The following is a 22,845-nucleotide window of genomic DNA, read 5'->3' on the forward strand; positions in this document are numbered from 1 at the left end:
TTGTTTGTTATGCAAATGACCTGGGTGGCTGGGTTCCACCTCCAACAATAGAAAATAATTGTCGTGATATAAATTACAGCAATTAACAAGAAAGGTAATTGAAATTAAAAGTAGGGCCTATTAGGGATCTGGAATTAGAATAAGAATGGGCCATTCCAATTCCAACTGTTTCATTGGGCAAAATCAGAACTCCATTCCCATCCTTGGTGGAATGACATTCCCCCCATTTAAGGGAATAGCCATTCCCTCCTCCCTTGAGAATGAAATCTTATTCCAATTAATTCCAATTCCCATTCTATTTCCTATTTCGACCAAACAGACTATGAAAATAGACCATCCCAATTCCAATTTGAAGATTTTGATTCCAATTCAAACTGTGAGCCAGAACAATAGACAAGTTAATTAAGTATAGATACTTGTCTATTAATACTCCAATAAGTATAGATACTTTGAACCTTGATCTTAATTGTTAAGTGAATCGACATAAGGTACTGAGAAGGAAGAGAAATAGACAAGATATTGAACAAAAAAAGATGGCATTTCTTATCTGTCACTAAAATCATACACTTACAGATGCCATTTGGCAAAGCAGTGCTCCTCTGACGTACATGTCAATTTGGTAATACAATCTCTTAACCCACGTCATAGGTGAGGTGCTATTAATTTTAAGCACAAGGTTGGAAATAACCATTCTCCTGGACAAAGCAACAAGAAAATTTGATAAAACGTCTCCTCATGTACAACCCACCTATTAGTCTTGCCTTTGGTCCCACGTAAAATGGACCCATGACCCATCAAGCCCTTGAAGCCGTAACGCTGTAACAGCTAAACTTTCGTCTCACCTTTCACCTCCCTGTCTGGAACTCTGGATGAAGAAACTCTGCCCAAGCACTAGACAAATGAGTTATAAGAGCCAAAACCTCTGGGGAGGATACCAGATCAAGTTAGTACAAATCAGCTTATGCTAGCTGCATCATTTCTGTACTGCTCAACTGGTGGAGGAAGAAGAAGAGCAAGCCTTTGTTTGTAACGCGCAATCCGTTGTAGCCGTTCTTCTCTTAATCTGCAGCCATATCAAACGACACTAAGTTACGGAATTTCTGCAAAATGAATACTAAGCTACAATCCTATGAAGGTCTCGTAAAGACCAGTTGAAGAGACACAGAATCCATGATGATCAATTCCATAAAGATGATTAGCAAATATATAGTAGCATCTCATACACCTAGTCTCTTTGCATGATTAGTTTCACAAGGCTCAGTTCTAAGAAGAAATACGCTAAATAGGTTCACAACTCTTAACATCAAACTCTAGCTATTAGCAGCTATTGAATGCAATACAACAAATATCCATTAATGTTTTCTTCCCTTTCCTCACAGTATCAATATTAAGAATGGCATCAGTCATGCCAGAAATTTTATTTGTCATCTTGCTTCAAATTTCATTATTGCATTTCTAAAGAACTAAACATATTGAGGAGATACTGTGCAATGATTCACATCAACAGATGAACCTACCTAGCCCGAACTTTTTTAGCATGTTTTACATGTCTCTGCAACAATTCCTGGGCAGATAATTCCTCTACAGAACCTTCATCCTGGAAACAAATAAAGCAAAGTAAATAGAATCAAAAATTCTTTTACATGTTTGGAGAGTATATATCAACGTAAAAGGACATTCAATTCTGTGTAAAAGTACTAATAGAAGCTATGAGAACTATTTTGATGTCAGAAGGTACAATTACCATGAACAGAAGAAATAAAATTAATGTTATACCCACTCAAATTATAGAAGAAGAATTGAGATACCGTGATAAAGAAAGTAGCTCAAACTACATTGTCTACATCTTGCAGTTACGTATTAAGAAAATAGACAATTGAATATTTGATCCCTGGTATTATTATATTGTTGAAGGGGTATTTTAGTATTTTCAGCATCGTATAAATAGCATAAAAAGGGCAGAATGCTCCATCTAGTTGTGCTCTCTTATTCAAGTTTTCTTCTATTCTTATTCCTAAACTCTCTTCTTTTATTCCTCATTCAATCACACTGATTAACCAAACCATTAGACCTTCTCATGGGCCGGTCTCAGGTTGAGCTTTTGCCAATATTTGAATGTGCCCAGCTCAAAGCCCAAGCCCCAAAGCAGTGTAAAATGTTCAAGGACCAAGCCCAACACCCAGCCCATGAACAGGTCTATTAACCATACTAGTACTCGTTTTTTCAAATTCAAGCAAAAGATATGAATACAAGCATCCTGCTTTGTATCTATGCTTTCCTTCTGGATCACTACTTTATTTTACGACACTAGCGCTACATGCAATTAGCATCATCAAGTCCTCTTAATTCATCATCAACATCATCCAAGGCTTATCCCAAGTTTCCCAACTATATGGGGTCAGCTACATGAAGTCCAAGTCCTCTAAATTAAACAAAGCAAAATATAAAAGTCAAAAGTTAACCATCACCCCTTTCACATGCACTATCAGAGCACTCATATATGAACTCAATATGAAGTCATGCACATCAAAATGCCTCTCAGTAGTTTGTACATACCTCAAAACAACCAAACAAGTTATGTGAGAACCATCAAGAATAAAAGCTGAATTCTATTTCTATATTGAAATAATCCAACCACCACATTCTAATATAAAGCTTAGAAAGACTGAGAGAACAAGAAGACAAATACCACCACCACCACCACCATCTGCCTAATTCTCCTTGCATAACTGAACCTTTTCCCCCTTCCCATTATAAGATTTCAATGCCTTTTTGTTTTCCTTTTGCTAACAATAAGCCAGATCTTTTTTACCTATCCGAATTAAGGTTATATTTAGTAGTCTTATTGTTCTTTAGAACTCTTAATTGGTTAGTCACTTCCTCTTCATAACGCATTCACTGTCCTAATTTAACATGGCCTAACCATCTCAGTCCACGATCACTTATCTCATTTCCAAATCTTACCACCTAAGTTCCTAGGACACTTATTTCCAAGTTCATTCTAACTCATGTTACAACCACATATCCTCTGGAATCCATTTTACAGGTGTAATGTTTCTTGATTTCATAAAATTCAGCCCCTCAAGCACAGCTAGTGTCATAGCCATCCAATAAAACCAACCCTTCTTTATAGGGGTAAAACTTGGGTGGACTCAGGTTGAGCATTTGTTAAACTTTGTAAGGACCTGACTGGGCTAGATGCAGTGAAAAATCTTCAAATCATGTACTAGAGTTACACCCCTACTTTACTGGTATGCAGCAGTCACATAATGTTTCAAAGAACCTATATATGCTATCCACCTAGCCCTGGCTTTAGTGGGTGGCTTTTCTTGATAGTATACAAAGATAAATTTTCATTAAAAAATCATACATGACGTATATGAGCTTTGCAGGCCCAGAATCAAACACAAAGATCAACCACACCCAACAAATAAAAGCCCCAGAAGTGGGGCATCTTCAACCCCTCTCCTTGCAGGGGAAAAAAATAATCTCTTACCACCATTATTAACTAATTTCTACCTGGCACTTCTAAATATGCTGATCATTAAGAGTACAAGTTGGGTACCTGATTTGAAATTTTTCATTTCAAAATTTAACAAAATATCAATCTGAGCCAGCCCAAGTTGCATCCCTAGATTCACCACTGGTTATATTCTTAGTTCGGCTTACTTTGAATTTTTTTTATTCAAAAACTTCACTCTATTGAAGTAAAAAAAGAATATACTAATCATAAATAAGTGCACCAAGTATTAACAAAAATGTTGCTCAGCATTTGTCAATAAAAAGAGAAAAAAAATGTCCAGGTTTTCTTTAATCAAGGATGTCTTACATGCAGCACATACTGTTAGCAATCCAGAAAATCAAAATATTGATCAAAACCACCTGAGAAACAGAGACTAGAGACAACCTCAAAACTGGGGTGCTGGGCACATTGTATATATTTATCAGCATGAATATGGTAAACTCTTTCAATTAGTACACCAAATAACACCCTACCCCAGCAAAACTTATGTAGATTTTAGTAGAAAACTATTCCATTCCCATTAACAATTTTTCTACTTGCTTTTGGTCAATCAGTATATGTCTTAGCGCACAAATGATAATGCCAAATATCAGTAAAAAATGATATAGAATTGTCCAATAAATTATAAGAACTGACCTCTTTTTTTTCATCTTCATCATCACCTTCAGTTTTCTTTGGCAAGGGAATCTCTGATATAGAAGTGGGCAAAGGTCTTGGAAGTAGTTTTACCCCCTCCCCAAACTGTGGCTGCCAAAAACAAATCCAAAGATGTTAAAACAAGAACTCTTAGCACGTTACTTTGGGCTTAGGGGGGGTGTGGAAAGGATGCTACAACAATAATGACAGGATAGAGCCAGAGGACTATGTTTAAGCATGTTCCAATCACTTCAACTCTAGGATATATGTATGTATGCATTTAGGATATATGTATACAATTATGCATAAAGGTTTTATGCACACAGATTCGGAAATTATAGTATAACATGCAATCTAAATATAGAAGACCATGGTCAAAATGTATAATTGACAAGAAAACAAAAGAATTTCGGAAGCTCCACTGTGCATTGCCAAGAAGGCATGTTTATAGACATCAACTGCTAATAAAGATGTCAATTGTCAATAGGACAGGCTAAGTGGATAACATGCCTCATCCAACAACTATCAGGACAGGATTTGGGTGAAATATCAACCCACCCCCTAATGACAACTGGATACCCATAGAAGGATGTCACATCATGTCAGGAATTGGTTTTCAAGGCACCAAGGCGAAGCTATGTGAAAAGGGAGTGTCTTATCGCCTAGTCACCTAGGCAATGAATTTTTTAGATTAAAAAATATAAATCCTCTAGTAGTTCCTTAGATTTCATAGTAATAAGCAGTAATCTTTAACTAATAATTACCATAATCCTCATGAAATAAGTATAAACCCCATATCAAAAGATAGAAAATCAACATATTTATGAGAAGAAAAATAAGAAAGGAAAGAAAGCATACAAAACAAAGGGCTAAGCCCTTGTTTTGGTCCTAGGCAGAAGAAGATGATGATGAAGAAAAAGTCCTATTGATTGTTCGTGTGTCAATAGGATAAAATCTTCAAGGTATTTCTTACTTGTGAATTTAGGCTTTAAAGTCTTAAAGGGTTCAAGGTTATGTCATTGACTTGTGTGTCGATTGAACAGAAAAATATTAAAAAAAAACTAGTACAAGAATAATAATATCATTATCATAAACCCACAATATGAATAATTTAGTCTAGTAATATCTATTGTACTACTGATAATAACATAAATAAAGATATAAAAAATTATGTGGTGTCTTGCATATAAATATATAAATGTTTAGGCCAGGCGACCCTCAAAGAGCACCTTATTGCCTAGGTGTCACCTTGGCAACTTTGATGCCAGATCAACTTTTAGTGTAAATTCCATAATCTGATATCATGTCCAACCATGCACTTGCCATATCCAGGTAGCATAGTCCACCGCAAGTTCAGATCGGGTTCAGGTTATGGTGTATGTCATTCCTAGAATACCATAGCATAAGCATTTTAAGTCTTTTTATCCTTTTCTTGACACACCCCTACTTCATGCCCTGACAAAAACCTGGCCTGCTCTGTTAACAAGGCAAGGCAGGTTCAAATAGGATATGACTGCAAAGGTGTGGTAGTATCAGTTTTCTTCACTATTTCAACATGAAAAAGAAAGCAACATGGTGGAATGTTCAATTCCAGAAAAAGAAAACATACCAACATGAAATGTTCAGCCCAGAGAAAGCACATAAAAGCTGCCTCAGACTATGTAACAGTATATATCAATTTCCAAAAGTGACATAAGGTCATGAAACAACAGTGCAACTTACAAGTAGCATACTCAAATTGATAAAAGCCAGAGATATATGATACTCTATATCAAATAGTGTAGAGCATGTCAAATTTTGATTCTGAGGTAGGCTTCAACATTCTGTGAAACCAAAACATTTCTCAAAATTCCATGGAGATTGTAACACTCCAAGGTACGTTTTAACATATTTAGCACTTTTATTATCTTTGAAAATTTGCACCATGCTTAATTTGTTATCAAACTTTACCAAGATTGTTATGGGCGTGGTAGCTAATGGCAAGTCCAAGGAGTTTTCTACATTTCACCTAGCAAAGGAACTTAGAAGACATAGAAGTTGTCCATAATGGCAGCTCCTGCTGCTGCCCAAGAGGGCTTCACATATTTTTTGACAAAGGTGAAAGGTCTATAGCACTATGCCACAAAATAGTATCCAAGTATTTAAATATTTGAAACTTCAATGACTAGTATTATTGAGGAAAAAGATCAATTACAAAATTGGGTATAGAGTTAATATGGAGTGAGGAGGTGAGCCATGTTTTAATGATTTAATGATTTATGATATGATTCATAATTCAAAATGGATATCCTAAGGAGTCCAAAATAAGTCTCGCCATCGAACCTTTTTTCTCAAAAATTAATCAATTATTGTCCAAATCCTACTACAATTTGGTCCATGAATCTTTTAAACTTATCCAAATGTGATTCAAATCACCTTGATTCGGCACAAACTATGTACCTTGTGAAGCCCATTGGTTCTGCAAACCTGGCAGATAGGCAACAACAGTATTCAGGCTCGCAAAAGTCTATGGAAAAACGGAGAAAGGGGAAAAGATGGAGAAATATACCGAATGACCAGACCCTTGGAGGGGCTGCACTACACCCTCCAGAGAGGGATCAGGCCACTAACAGTTCCTCTAACAATGGAGAAAGAGGGAGGGAGAGAATCTGTGTGAGAGAGAGAGGGTTAGATAGAAAATGAGTCAGGTCTTGGGTCTTGGATCCCCTTTTGCAGACATGGGTCTCCACTTACATATCTTTTCTCCCTTTAAGAAATTATTCTGGAATCTTCTAATAATTTTGCCAAATCATCATGGATGGCTAACTGTAGCCATATGCATGATTACCTGGGTTGATTATTAGACTGGACCGGTCGGATGGATTAATCCAAGGTTATGCCGGGTCAAATATCTATGCTCTTACACCTTGTCATTTCTTTTTTGTTTCAAGGATCTTTGTGTTGAATCCCTTACTGGACTAAAATTTTAATTGGGTTGCCTAAACCCTACTTCATGATCTCTTTTAATATTTTCCATCAATATACAAGTAATCCATGATACCTAGATACATGTACAAGGAATGACATATCATGTCTTCATATCAGATACTTCAATTTTTAGTAAAAAGTCCATACTTGACACTGTGCCAACCATTTATATTTTGTATCTAGGAAACATAAAGGTAAACAAGAAAGAAAAGGAAAAGAAAACAGAGGGTCCGGAATGACCATACCATTGCTCAATGTTGTTCAAATAGAGGTAAATCTAGAGAATAACTGCACATGACCCAATTTGAAACCTTTTATGCATCATGCATATATATTGGAGATAGACCAACAGACAGAATGAGTGAACAAAAGTGGGAAAGAGTAAGAAAGAGAAATAACTAGGGATGTCAACTGGCCAGTAACTCCAACCCTAACCCAAACTGACCCAACTAAACAAAGGTGGAATACCAAACCCGACCCGGTCCATCACACATATAGTACTTCTATACTCAGCCAAAGCTATCTATGCAAGTGTTTCAATGCTGCAACGTCAATAGCTCAGGCTCAGTACAGGTTTGCCCCAACCTGAACCAAGCTGAAACCTGATTAAAGCTAACCTGACCCTGACCCGATAAGGTCGTCTCAATGCAGGATTAACACTTAACCAGACCCAGTAACATCCCTAGAGATAACATCATGATGTCACACCCCCATGCTACATAACAAATTTCACATGGCAACAAAAAAGGCACTCATCACCTCATAGAAGATCAAAATGAGCAAACCTGACTTTCTTGAGGCAAACCATTCCGCACCCATGATCGACAAAGTGCATAAAGAGAAGCACCATCCGATAATCTGACCTATAAATGGACAAGAAATGTAAATAACATTTTTTTTATAAGTAAAATAGAAAGGTAAATAACATTTGAGGAGGTAATTTGACAAACATAAATCAACAGTACATTTTTTTCATAAAACATTGAAGCAATATCTAGATCAATTTCCCAAAAAGAGTAATACCTCAAAACATAGAAGTTGCTGATTTAAAAAAAAAAAAAAAAAAGAAACTGAAAATGTTGGAAGTAAATGCAACAAATCGAATTAGTAGTGTAACTTGAGCTGGCTCATGGCCAGAATAACCCAGCTGAAGTTCCAAACAGGTTGGGGCAAGATTTTATCTTTCTGCCTATGATGCCAAGATATGGATAAGGACAGGGATACAAATACATAAAACAGGAAGAAGTGTCCCCTCAATGAAGTTAAAAATAAAGAGGGATCAAGAGGCTCATCTACAAAGGCTAGGTGAAGGAGCAAGGATCCTGGGTGATCAACACTACATTAAATCTGTAATTTTTTCCATCTGAAAATTAAATCCATTGGAAAGTTGCTCCAGCGCTGATTGATAGTTATTAGATCCGGGCTTTGGGAGTCATTTTCCTTGAGTAAACAGGTTGAAATTGATTGATTTTTGGAATGTGCTTTTCACATACAATTGAGTTTTGACTTGTAGAGGACCTAGAGGCTCTACTAGAATTGAGGTTAGCAGGTGTTGCACTATCTTTGCTGCCACTCTTGCTCTTTATTTCTTAGCTTTGGTCTTTCTATGAGTATTTCTTAGCATTTGTCTTCTCAACATTGTTTGCTGACCCGCAATGGTGATTAGGGCAAAGAAGTAAATCAGGCCCAAGGCCTAACACTACAACACAACTAATAACATAAAGACACAAAAGGCCTACAACTTAATCACCAATTACAACACTCCCCCTCCAGCTGAGCATAGATATCCATTGTGCCCAGCTTGCCAAGTATACCATGGAACTTCATAGAAGGGAGTCCTTTAGTTAAGATATCAACAAGTTGCATATCTGAGGGTGTGAAGGGAATGCATAGCTCATTAATGGCAATCCTCTCCCTTACAAAGTTTCTATCAATCTCAATATGCTTAACTGTCATGCTGTACCGGGTTATTAGCAATATTAATTGTTGCCTTGTTGTCATAGTATAGCTTGAGAGGAGAATCAAGCTTCACACCTAACTCACACAAAAGGGTCCTGAGCCACGATAGTTTTGCAACGCCATATGCCATGGCTCTATATTCAGCTTTTGCACTTGCTCTAGCAACCGCATTTTCCTTTTACTCTTCCAAGTGACCAAGTTTCCCCCAACAAATGTACAATATCCTGACATAGACTTTCTATCTCCAAGAGACCTTATCCAATCAGCATCAATATAGGCTTCTATCTCAAATTTATTGTTCTTCTTGAATAAGATTCCTTTCCCTGTACAAGTTTCAGATACCTAAGGATCCTCTCAACAGCCTATGGGAAATCTTGGGAGCATGCATAAACTGACTTACCACATGCACAACATAGGCAATGTCTACTTGGGTACGAGACAGGTAGATCAATTTTCCCACCAACTTTTGTACCTTTCCTTGTTTGTATAGTCCTCACCAACAAACTCCTGTCCAAGGTTCAAAATATCATATCGGCCGATATGTATTGTATCAGGGCCTTCCCGATACGCCCCTACACGGGCTGTATCAGGTCAGGCCATGGTTTAGAGGGTAGCCGGGACTTAAACCAACCCCTCTAAACTGGTTTTGAAAAAAAAATAAGTAAAACATAAAAAAACACTGATACAGGCCAATACGTCCTACCAGCGTATTGGCCTGTATCGATATTTAGAAACTTGCTCTTGTCACACATGATTCTGCTCTAGGTGTATCTACTAGTCTACACCCCACCATACCTATCTCCTCTATCATATGTATATTTTCTCATGTGACCTTGTAACTTCAATCCCAAGGAAGTACCTCAAGTTGCCCAGTTCCTTAATCTCAAACTCAAATGCCAAGAACTTCTTTAGTCTTTTTATCTCTTCTAGATCATTCCTTGTTATCACCATATCATCCACATATACCATAAGTGTTGTGATCATATCATCCACCTTATGAACAAAGTATGGACAACCCCACTCTGAATATAACCAACATTCTTTATGGCTCCACAAAGCCTCCGAAACCAAGCACAAGGAAGTTGCTTCAGTCCCTACAAGGTTTTTCTTAGTCTGCACACCTTCCCTTGAAAATCATAGCCAGGTGGGGGATTCATAAACACTTTCTCATGTAAATCTCCATTCAAAAATGCATTCTTCACATCTAATTGGTGCAGTTCCCATGAGAATTTTGTTGCTCAAGATGGTGTTAAGAGCTTAGCAACAGTGAAAATGTCTCCTTGTAGTTAATGTCCTCTTTCTTTTTTTTTCTTGATAAGTATTAATGCCCTCTTTTTGTGTAATCCCTTTTGCCACTAACCTGGCCTTATACCTTTCTATTGATCCATCTGCTTTATGTTTCACATGAACACCCACAATATTCTTTCCTTTTGGTAGATCCACTAATTCCCAAGTCTTGCCCTTCACCAAAGCCCTCATTTCTTCATTCATTGCCTCTCTTCATTTGGGATAAGATACAGAACTTGGTGAGATCATGGACAAAAGAAAGAACAAACACAAAGGAGTAATAACGAGGAGATAAACAAGAATAAGAAACATATTTAGCAATGGGGTGTCGAGTAGTGCAAGAACGAACAAGTTTACAAAGAGCAACGGGAAGGTCCAAATCAGAAATATGTTTACTTGGATCCACTATTACAGATTGATCAGAGTCCGCTAGGTTGTTGTCACAAGCTAAAGGTTCCCTCTTTCTCTTCTTGTAGAAGGTCCTCAGCTCTTTCTGTTGTTCAAGATCAGTATCACCAACATCAGCCCCAACTCTTGCATCCGAAACAACATCTAGAATAGTAGTAAAGTCAACCAAAGTCTCATCAGATTCACTTGGACAACTAGAACTAGGAGGATCAAGAGAAGAAGATGGAAGGCTAGAAGCAAAGAATGGCACAAAGGGATGAGGAAGAAACCTCTTCCACCCTACTAGTCTCCACTTGAAGAGGATTCTTGAGAGATTGGAAGGATTGAGACTCAAAGAAGACTACATCCTTGGTGACAAACTTTTTCTTAGTAGCAAGATCTTAACACTTATAGCACTTCTATGTAGGAAAATATCCTAGAAAGACACCACAAATAACCCTAAGATCCAACTTTGTTTTCTTAAGATTCTTAACATGAACGAAACAAATACAACCAAAAATTCTAGGAGGAAGGGGAAATTCATCCTGAGTAGGACAAAGAATAGAATAGGGAGTTCTCAAGCCTAACACCATACTTTTCAAGGCATCTAGGCGATTCTGGGTGACATTGGGGCGCCTAGTCGCTCGGCCCGCCTAGGCGATAAAAGTTTTATAATATAAAAAACTGACTTTTGGCTAGTTTCGTAGTTTTATATACCATTCAGCATGTATGTTAATTGAAAAAAAAGCAATTATCTTTATTAAGAACATTAAATTTCCTCTAAAAATGTGGCAAATCATCACATCTAAAAGATAAAAATCTTTTGCATGTATTAATTTCATTATTTTCAAAAAAAATACTACTATAATAAGTATTTAATAGAGCAAATTCATATTAATTAGCAGCTAAAGAAGGTTATTAACTTTATATGATAAATATTCAAGATAGAAAGTAAAATAGAAAAAAAAAACAAGGATGGAGTTTCTGTTTTATTTAATTAGAGAAAGAATAGAAAAAAGAACTTTATTATTCTATTCTTTCTTTCCTCTTTCTTTTCTTTCTTTCCTTTTCTTTTTCTCTCCTCAAAACCCTTTGATCTTTTAAATTTCAATAGTAAAACATTAAAACAAAGTATAATTGATATATATAGCATATAATAAAATGTAGTAACGCATACATTAATAAGATACATCAATATAAATGACATTATAAAAGGTGCCCACCTTGTCATTTTTGTCGCCTAGGCGGGCGCCTAGTCGCCTAGAAGGGTGTCTAGTTGCTAAAAGTCAAGGCATTTGGGCGAGGCGCCCAGCCAAGGGCGCCCAGCCAAGGGCGCCTAGGCGACGCCTTGACAACTATGCCTAACACCATAGATGGCATCCAATTTATCAAATATGAGGTTGTTAGAATTGCTTGTGATCAATAATTCTTGGGTATCTTGTGCTGAAAAAGTAAGGCTGAAGCCATCTCTAATTAAGTGTTTGTTCTTGCACTCAACTACTTACAAAAATAATTATTGGGGAGTGCTAGCACAAGATGATTGGTGCAAAAAACCTTCTTCCTCCATAAACACATTCAATGAGCTTTCAAAATACTCAATAGCATTATCTAAGAAAAATTGCTTAATCTTTTTGCCCTGTGTCTCAATTATTCATGGTACTTCATTACGGCCTTTTAACAAGTAGATCCACGTGCATCTAAAATAGTGATCTATGAAGCTGATAAAATATCAGAAGCCATCAATAGAAACAAGGGGTGGGGCCCCAAACATCAAAATTTACCAAATCAAAAGGAGCATGAATTTCATTACTTGAGATTAGATAAAATATCAGAAGCCATCAATAGAAACAAGGGGTGGGGGCCCCAAACATAAAAAATTTACCAAATCAAAAGGAGCATGAATTTCATTACTTGAGATTAGATAAATGTTTCTACATTGCTTTGACATTTGACAGACTTCACAAACAAAACTCTGACTTGAAACAAACAAACAACTCAGGAAACAATTCTTTCATCAAAGATAAAGACATATGACCTAACCTAGCATGCCACAAATGTAACCTAACTATAACTCCTCATTATCACAACCAGTGAAAGGAGATGAAAGCATGGATAAATTAGTCTTCATCAAAATAGTAAAAGCCTCCAAACTCATGGCCGCTCCCTTCAAGCTCGACCACCACAATCAATTGGTCTGTGGTGGTAGAGAGAAAGCCAAGAGACCCTACAAGCTTGAAAATGCATGGTTTCAAGATGAAGGTTTCATCCCTATGTTGAAATCTGTTTGGTGTGATGTGCATATGGATGTTACTAGCTCCTTTGTTCCTGCAAGGAAATTGGCAACAGTCAAGGAAAGGGCCAAGGTTTGAAAGGTGGATAACGGTCTAACCTTGAGAACTGAAAAAAGAGATTGCCTCAATTCAATAGAAGAGATTGACAGGGCTGAAGAGGTAGGGCCACTTACGGAGGCCCTTAGGTAGAAAAGAAGTCGGGCAAAGTTGATTTATGATAAACTGGTAGTGAAAGATGAAATTAAATGGAGGCAGAGAACTAAAATTACATGGCTGCAGTTAGGGGACAGGAATACTCTTTTTTTTCATAAAATGGCAAATGCTCGGTACAGGTCTTCTACAATAAGTAAGCTGGAATGTGATGAAAAATTGGGAGATTCGATCGCAGAAATTAAACAGATTACTACAAGTTTCTACAGGAGGTTTTATAAAGAAAACTGGTCTAGAAGACCTCTTCCATCAAATCTTCCCTTCAAACATTTAAGTGATGCCCAAAAGCAGTGGCTTGAGAGACCCTTCACAGAGGAGGAAATTAAGGCTGCAATTTGCATGTTGGAGAGTGAGAAATCTCTGGGACCTAAAGGGCTGACCAGTCTCTTCTACACTAGATGCTAGGAGTTTGTTAAGCAAGATGTGGTGAGTTGTTGTGCTGCTGGAATGATCAAGGTCTAAAGAAGAAAAGGAAAGTTTGTTGGAAATCTGTCCCTGCCGCTGTTCTTTGGTCTACCTGGACTGAAAGAAACAATAGAATCTTCTATAACAAAGTGAAGAACTCAAAGGACCTTATACACTCTGGTTTGCAAATTGATTTCTTGAGTCTCTGTGAAGGCTGATTTCAAAAATCTGAATGTAACCAAGTTGTTAAGATCCCATTCCATTTGGAGTCTGTAAGCTGTTCAGCTTTCCTGGCCAATCTCAGTGTGGTTAGGGAGTTGTACTATTTGTTTGATGATTTTAATAAAGCCTTATCTTACCTTTCAAAAAAAAACACATGACCGCGCCCAATCTTCTCCTTGTCAATCTGTCCTAAAAAACACAATGAGTAGGAAAGAAAGTTATACTGCAATTCAAATTCCTAGTAATCTTAGAGACAGACACCACATTTGAAGCAAAGTTAGGAACATGAACAAAATTAAGGGAGAGATCCTTACTAAGGTTTACCTCCACCTTCCCATAAATAGTGGAAAGGGAACCATCAGTTACTCTCACCTTATCTTGTCCAAACAACAAATGATAGGATGCAAACAAAGAGGGCATATGTTCCATATGGTCAGTGGCTCCTGAATCAATAATCCCAGAGCCAGAATGTAAAAGACTATGGCACTATGAGCAAAGACAATACCTATTTTAGAAAGGGAAGAGGATGCAAGGGGTTGTTCCTCAACCGAGCCATGGCTTGACTAAGGATTTCTACCTCATCAACTGTAAAATCAAAAAAAAAAAAAAAAAGAAACCTAAGGCAGAAGAATTAGTGGTTTGTCCCATCATAGAAGGAGCAACTAAAGATGTATTCTTTTGAATCTCTACACTGCTATCCATTGCCACATTTCCACTCGATGTATGACCCTTCTGAGGCTTCTTATCCTTCCTTAATGCAACTGATTTCAAATGGAAATAAAGAATCCGACATATCTCCTTGGTGTGTCTCTCACCTCCACAATGTGTACATTTATGATTCTTCTTATCAATACTCTTTCCCTCTTTTGGCCAGAAGAAATTAAAGCAGAATGCTCAACAGGCTGCTACACTTGTGTATCAACTTGCATTTCCTTCTTCTTACCTCTCCATTCCTTATGAGGTAATAAACATGTTGTAAATCTAAAAGTTCATCCATCCCCAATATTTGTGACCTTATACCTTCATATATAGGGTCCATTCCAACTAGGAACTTAAATGCCCTACCTTCCTCAATCTATTTGTCACGTTTCTCCTTGTCCTTCATGTTTTCCCAGTCAATTATTAGATGATGATTTAATTCCTCCCACAATCCCTCCATAGTAGCAAAGCATGTGGCCACCAACATGTCTCCTTGCTTTAGGGAAGCAATATCTTGGATCAATCTGTAGATTCTAGCATTGTTCTTCCATTGCCCGCAAGTCTTAGAGACTTTTTCCCAAATCTCAAAGGCTGTAGGAAAGTGTTGGACAGTCATTGCAACCCTTGGAGTCATTGAAGTAAGTATCCAAGGCATGACAGTTGCATTTTGCTTACACCAGGTTGAATACTTGAATACTCAGCATCTTCTTCCTTAGGTTTCTTCTTTTTCCCATTAATATAGGAGGTAATGAACAATTTGGCTAAAACTGCCCATTCATTGAAATTATACTCATCTAGTAACACAGTAACACACTGATTATCTGTAGGCTACGCAGATTGGGATTGTCAAAGTTAGGAGTCCTCCCAACAGGTTGGTAATCTCTAGAGGATACTTCACCCAAGACTGATGACATTATTTTTCCTCTACCAGCTTATCTATTGTTTCTGTAACACCAAAAAGCAACCTGTACTCAGTTGTAACTGAAGTTCGAAGCAAGCAAAGGATCCAGCAACAAGTCTCCAGCTGTAACACGGTCCTCAACTCACTTGTACCTTCCAGACACTTGAGGAAAAACATCCCACTGATTTTTTATGGTAAAAATAAATTTTCATTAATATAAAAAAGGCATACAACCTAGCAGGTGATAAGGTATCTCACTGTGATCACCAGAAATCTTGTATCAGGTCAAATCTAGGACCATTAAGTCTTCCTTCTAGATCTGGTCTAAACAGATCTCTCTAGTAGTGAAATGGCTACTGACTATTACAGAGAACTAGTAGGGCATCAACTGGGCTAAAACTCTCCCCTTTGGTCCCTACACCCAAAGAGAAACCCTAGATACAGGTACTCTTGCGTGAACCGATCAGAACTAGGGTTCCTTAATCAGTAACTAAAAAAGAAAAGGAAGAAGATAGAAGAAAGGAGAAGAAGAACTAGGGTGAACAGAAATCAGGTCGCCACAGCTGACAGCTCTGATACCATGCTTGCTGACCTGCAATAGTGATTAGGGCAAAGAAGAGAGAAAACAGAAAAGAAAGAAGAGTCATGGGCGGCAAGACTGTACTCAGCAAGCCCTAATGTGTAATTTTTATTATAGAAGAAATATTACATAAAAGAACAGGAGTGCCCCTGATTAGTGAGGGCCATATAAGCACAAATAAAAATAACTAAATCAGGCATATTAACTTTAGACCCAATACTGCAACATAACTAATGACATAAAGACACAACACACCCACAACTTTACCACTCATTACAACTAACATATCTGTTGTTATCTATCAAAAAGGTAAAAACATAGAATTTTTAGTAGAACGTGGACATATGAAACCACATTAGTGTAACTCAAGGGGCGTTTGATAAAACAGATGAAGTGGTCAACCTGAATGATGAATGATTTATAAGTTATTAAGTAGGTTCGCCTTAATGACTGAAGCTGAAGTTGGGTTGATTACTATACCCTCAAATATTTAATTTATTTGATTATTTTACCCACTAAAAGAAGCAATTAGTCATTCAGTTCAGCCACTTTAGCCATTACAAAACAGCTCTTCACTCTTTAAGTTATTTATAATTTTATGTTCCAGATGTTAATATTAGTTGGGATCAGGCATGAATGATGACGCTGATGATCTGATAATATTGAAAATTGGCAATAAACAAATTTTGCACAAATGGGCATACCACCCCCCCCGGTGGCAATATAAGGCTGTCTGAGGTCACTCACAATCTTCTGGGCAGCAAGATGTCAACAATTACAGATAAAAGCATGAGAATAAAGTTGCCATGATAAAATCACTTGCAAATTCTACTTAACAATATTAAAAATGTCTCAGACTTGCAGTTGACCGCAAGTAATTGTAAATAATACAATAAATAGATAGACATTTTAAAAATAATAAGGCATTTTTTAAGATATCAAAGCTTATTACATGTACATTGTAATCGCATGCATAAAACATATCCACAGTCAAACAAATACAAGAATAATAAAATATTTTACTTACTTTTCGATCATGAATTGTCACAACTGTATCATCTCTACTTCTATCCCTGCAAACAGGAAAAAATTACTACTCACATACAATCAGGTAAGTTAAAGATGAGATTTAGATAAATTTACCTTAACTCTTTATAGCCATTAAAATCAGATGTTGAAGATGGGAATTGAGCAGCCTAAAAGAAAAGGCAACACAAAAACCAATTAAATGCACTCTAAAAGCAAACTGTAGAAAGTAATTGGAGATACAATAGTGACATAAAGAGATGATAATGGTGATGGAAAACAAATAGCCCAAAGGAGAAAGGCATTATCAAGAGCCATAGTTCACATGGGCAATAGGAAGCATGTTAAGTTTTGTGACAATCGGTAGGGAATGTATGATCTGGTTATGCAGATGTGAAAAAAGGGAAAGAAACCATAAAAGAAGAAATCAGAATTTTCAAATTCCAACACCAGTGGTAATTTCATAGTTTATAGGTCATTGATCTATTTCAGTGTTCTAGAAGCTGTTTTCTAATTTGTTTGTGTCTCACTAACAGGGTAAATCATCTTAGAAAAGTTTAAAGTATTTTTCTAGAGAGCTTTTAGAATTTTGAAAAGATAAATTTGTGATCACATACCTTTTTAACCTATGATACCCAGATAAAATACCAAATGCTGCAAAGATACTTCTAGAAGTACTTTATAACATTAAGCTTTTCAAATATGTGAAGTGATGTCTTCTAACAAATTATACTATAAAAATATTTGCACATGTAGAAACTTAATTAAATTTTGCAAGACATAAGCATTGAGAAGTAATTATTTAAAAATGAAAGTAAATGTCTGAAGGTGATCATGAGAAATGACATTTAGCTAAAAAACTAGCTACAAAACATGATATAAGCATATGAAATGGGATACCTGCATCCGTATCTGTGCCCATAATATTAGGAAATGAGAGTTGTATCCCCATTTAACGCATCTCTGTCTATGTCTGTGCCCACATCCAGGCATCATTGTCCTTCATCCCACAAAACCCACTACCAAATCTGAAAGTTATAGAACCCCCTACCAATGGATGTGCTTTGTAGGGAAAAAGGCATTGATGAATGCTTTGTTCTGCTAAAAACTCTAGTGGACACTGAGAATACAATCGATTCATTAAGAAAGGGAGACTTCATCAGTCCGGTTGAAGAAATCTCTAAAGGCTTTTTCCTTGGATATTTCTTTCTACAATATCTTGGATGGAGCTCTGGCTGTTTCATTTCATGCTAGAAAGAACTGACAGAATCTAGTTCTTCCCAGTATAAAAACTTTATTCAGTTGCTCTTGGCAGAAACCTACCAGTTGATCAATGAACGAAGTGGGGTACTCCAATGGAAAATACATGGAGTAGGTTTTTGAACAATGAAGACAATGGTAAGCATTTCTTTCTCCAAAATACAATGTCAAGCAACATTTGGAGCTTCTTCCTTTCTTACCTAAAAGCAAGAAACCGTACAACTAGGAAGTCTAGGATCAAAAAAGAACATTTTGTAGTAAGTAGGAACCTAGAAGTAGTTCGGTGATTAAATAAGAGAAGGTAAACTAAAATGGTTTGGTCGTGTGGAGAGAAGACTGAAGACCATCTACAGCACCAATGGAAGAAAATAATTTGTTGCAAGTTGAAGGGTCTAGAAGAGCTAGGGGCAGGACAAAAGGACACGGGTTCAAGTAGCAAGATATGATTTGAAGGCCTATAACTTGACAATTATAACACTAAAAAAGTGGAATGGTGGAACAGGATTCATGTAACCACCAACATATAGTTGGGACAAGGCTTAGTTGAGTACTTGACTTGACTTGACTTGACTTGACTTGCCATGAAAGAGCCCCTTCCTATGAATCAGCTGCTCTGTCCAAACAGGGTAGCTAGTTTCTCGGTCAGGTTCAGCATTTCATCTAGCTATTGCTAGATCACCAACTTTAATCAACTATTTAAAGATGAACTTTAATCATGTTTTTTTTATAAGTATGAACTTTAATCATGTACTAATGCCACTAAAAGCTCTACATGAGAAATTAAATTCAGTGAACTGCACTTATTTGACATGTGGTGAAAATAATAGAAGGGGAGACAAGATAAATTCATTCGGATCATTATTTTTTTCCAACAGGCATGATCACTCCCAATGGAGATGCTTTTGTGATATTAATGCAAATTCCCTTTCATGTCAGAAATAGAGGAGGCACTAATCCAAGAAGATGGGTGATTTTGTCTCGTCCATTATTAAATAAGGATTAGCAGCTATTAGATAACAGCTTAAATGGGTGAACCCTGAATCAATATCTTTTAGTGAATAAGTTATTAAGGAGGCTGTGAGCTCCTTAATGGCTAAAACTGAAGTTCAGATGATTACTATACCTTTGAATATTTTACTATTAAATTATTTTATTCAGTACAGACAAAGCAATAGGTATTTTACTTCAGCCATTTAACAAAGGACCCTTAGATTGTGATAAGGATTTGCAATTTCATATTCCTGAGATCTCCCATCTGCTTTTTTTATGGGTAACAGTTAAATTTTATTGACAATAAGTAAAAGAATTGTTATGCACAAAGTGTTAAGCACCCCATGGAATAAGCTAGCATAAACTTCCTGATCCCTTCCTCTTTTTGTGATACAAGTTACTGTCTTACAAATATCCCCGCCTCCCTTTACCCCTTGTTTAGTTAATGTATCAGCAAGAATTTTCCAATCTTTTGACCCATGAATAAGTAATTGTGAGATCCTTTTTCAGCTAAGATCTCCTGTCTGTCATAAGTGATAATCCACAAAAAAGTTTTAAGAGAGTAATTCCCATCAGGACGGTACATAGAATACAAACTAGGGAGTTAATACTTAAAGATACATAGATTGATGATGTGGTTAGAGAATGGAGAAAAGTAGCTAGTTCTTCAGTAGACACAAGGATTGTTGCTGAGAGTTCACAACCTCATGATATGGGAGAAGTCAAGTTCAACTATGCCGGTTACTCTATTGGGAACCTGGGACAGTGAATTGGTAGAGCCAGTTAGAGGATATAGTGGGCTACCAGTGTTTTGTATCCAGTAGGCTCAGGAAACTATATCTGAGCTGAGATTGGCCCTTCCATAGGGTCTTAGATTGTTTCCCTCTTTTGGGGTTTGATAGAGGAGAGATAAAGGGGTATTCATAGGCTGTTAATGGAAGGATGCAAGAGTCAGAGGGCCTATGAATTCTGTGTCATCATATCTGAGAGGCTAGATCTTTGACATCAAATGGGAACACTTCATTCAGATGAATCCAAGATCAATCTGACAGGTGGCCTTGCAGGTTACGGAGTGGAGAAGAGTTAGTTCTATGGGGGGTCCATCCATCTCAGGGTAGTTTTTGCCAGTCAACAAATCTAACCATTTTTTGGTTTTCATATTGTCTAGCCTTTATGTAAGGTTTTACTTGCATCTTTCCCCAATCCTGGGGTTTCATGTAACTTTGACACCACCCATAAGGTGATCTACATTTCATTTCTTTGTGGGCAATGCCTGTTTCAATAATACTACCTGAAGAAGTGAGGAATGATCTATTCCCCATTATGGTAGGGCCAAACCTGTAACTTAATGTTAGAGGTTCTGAATCTTCTGATGATTATCTGTAAGTAGATGATTTTAGATCCTAAATTCCTAATTAAACATATTTCAGTGCCAAGCATCCAATCATATTTACATATACATAATTCCATGATTCCTTGATGGTATAGAGTAGTGGAGCTTAATTGACTTTTCTCGGATGCAAAGTACACAGTTCATCCCAACAGAAAAATAAACGGAAAAATGAGAAAATTGACAGAATTTAACCACTTTAACATGCTTCTAGATGTTGTGAGATTGAAACCATCACTTTTCCACTTTTCAGGATTAAGAAAGTTAGTGTTTTCTTTCTATCCTATTCACCCGGCATGCTTCTTTGTTACTAGTTCATATCAGATGAACTAACAACCTTCAAATTGTCTCATTTTAACACACAATTCCAATTAAAGAACCTGATAAAAAAACTAAAAACGAACAAAAAATTCAAAAGCACATAAACCCATGTTATTAGAAACCGCATAAAATAAATGAAATAAAAAAAAAAAAAAAAGTGAGAACTGAAAACATCCAACCCAAATCAATCATCTTCAAAAAGCAGACAGGATCGAACCTTTGGGTGGACGACGAGGGGAATGCTCTTGATAGGAGGGCCTGAAACAGTGGCCCCTATGTGTCTGGGTCCAAGATGGGGCGGCTGCATGTGAGGCGGTCTCATCAGGTGAACCGCCTGAACTTGGGGGTCGCCGGGAGGGAAGGAAAAAGGCCGGACCTGGTTGGCGAACGCGACGACGGATCGAGAAGGGAAGCCACCGGGATTGGCGACGGTGACCAGCTGGTCGACTGGTTGGGGTCGAAAGGATTTGGGAATGAAACCTCGGCCGGAGGAGGCAACTGGGTAGAGGACTCCCTGGGGAGGAGGAACCGAAGGATCCTGGATCTTAGCCATCTGAGCGGGAGGGTTGGGGTTTGAAGTTTTACCGGCGATGACGGGAATGGGTTGGGCTGTGTATATGGGGGATGGGGAGGAAGGAGGGTGTGAAGTGGTTAATGGTCTGGAAGAAGAAGAATCTCGCGAGGATGGGTTTACGTAGGGAGGGTGATTGTGGGGGTCGGTGGAGGAGGATGAAGAGCCCATGGCCATGGCGGGGTTTATTTTTTTCAGTTTCTGTTTTTCTGCGTTGGATTTCCAAAATCTTCAACTTCTTCAAAAGTTCAAACGCCAACTCCTTTTATAAGAACTTCCACTCCACTTTGATTAAATTGCTATAATGCGCCTGCACTTTTTATTCTACATTCTACATTTCGATTTTTTGAATTTTACAACCGTAGCCAAGCTCTGTCCGGATCTCCTGCACTTTTTCATACACTTTCTTTCACAGTTTTGAGTTTGTGGCTGACGTCCGACGAGCGGAGTGTCCCGTTGATTCTCTAATTTTTCATACGCTTGTAGTTTTGTTCTCACTACACCTGTTTATGGGCCCGGCTTTCATCCTTTATTTTTTTTAGGCCTGAGCCCGAATTCGGCAGGACCATCAGGCCTATAACTTGGGCCTGAGCCCAGTCCTCATAAAAAGCTCGAAACCCGGGCTCAAGTCCGAGAACTGACTTGATAACAAGAAACAGAAGGAGAAAAAGAGAGGACCTAGTCGCTCGCAGGTTGTTGCTGCTAGCCTAGTCCATTGCCGCCTCGTTGGAGAATGTTCGTCGCCAGTCCCCAACTCGCCGCCTTGCTAGCTTGCTACTACTTGAGTTCACCGGAGAAGGTAATGTCAAAAAACGGTTGTCGCCTGCCACTGCTAGCCTATACTCGACGGTCAACGCCGACTTGCCAAAGATCACTGGTTTTTTGGTGGCGTCGATGGTTGCTACTTGCTAGCTATCATTGGTTAAGCTAGAGAGTGAGAAGTGAGATCAACGAAAACTGAAAAGAGGGAAAGGGTTAGTTAGGTTAGGGTTTAGAAATTATAAAAAAAATTATATATTTTATATTATGGAAAAAGTCAGGCCGGGCCGGCTCAAGCCAAGCTTTTTTGACAAATCCTGAGCCCGACCTGAAAAATAATCGAGTCGGGCTTTTAGGCCCAAGGTCAAGCCTGCAGGCTAAAAAACATGTCCAAGCCCATCCGGGGACCAGGCCGGGTCGTCGAGCTCCCCGGCTCATGAACATGTCTAGTTCTCACCCAT

At 37.7% G+C, this 22,845-nt stretch overlaps 1 protein-coding gene across 1 annotated transcript; it reads right to left on the reverse strand.

The window, feature by feature from the left end:
- Nucleotides 1–519: 519 nt before the first annotated feature.
- On the reverse strand, nt 520–22,088 carry LOC148872801 (proline-rich family protein). Its single transcript, XM_088973495.1, has 7 exons — nt 21,272–22,088; nt 17,211–17,263; nt 17,095–17,140; nt 7,912–7,989; nt 4,160–4,270; nt 1,518–1,597; nt 520–1,063 (listed from the first exon to the last, which is right to left on the reverse strand). Exons 1-7 carry the CDS (start codon nt 21,800–21,802, stop codon nt 955–957), a joined length of 1,008 nt encoding a protein of 335 aa, XP_088829621.1. The 5' UTR covers nt 21,803–22,088; the 3' UTR covers nt 520–954.
- Between the last annotated feature and the right edge of the window lie 757 nt (nt 22,089–22,845).

This window comes from Nelumbo lutea, chromosome 2 (genome assembly GCF_056320005.1).
Source record: "Nelumbo lutea isolate HS-2025 chromosome 2, American lotus-T2T, whole genome shotgun sequence".
Classification (NCBI taxonomy): Eukaryota; Viridiplantae; Streptophyta; class Magnoliopsida; order Proteales; family Nelumbonaceae; genus Nelumbo; species Nelumbo lutea.

Coding starts and splice junctions, on each gene's coding strand:
- LOC148872801 (XM_088973495.1), bottom strand. CDS start 21,802: ATGGCCATGGGCTCTTCATCCTCCTCCACCGACCCCCACAATCACCCT. Junction 4,271..7,911: donor GTTTGCCTCAAGAAAGTCAG/GTTTGCTCATTT, acceptor TGTTTTTGGCAG/CCACAGTTTGGGGAGGGGGT. Junction 1,064..1,517: donor GCTAAAAAAGTTCGGGCTAG/GTAGGTTCATCT, acceptor ATATGGCTGCAG/ATTAAGAGAAGAACGGCTAC.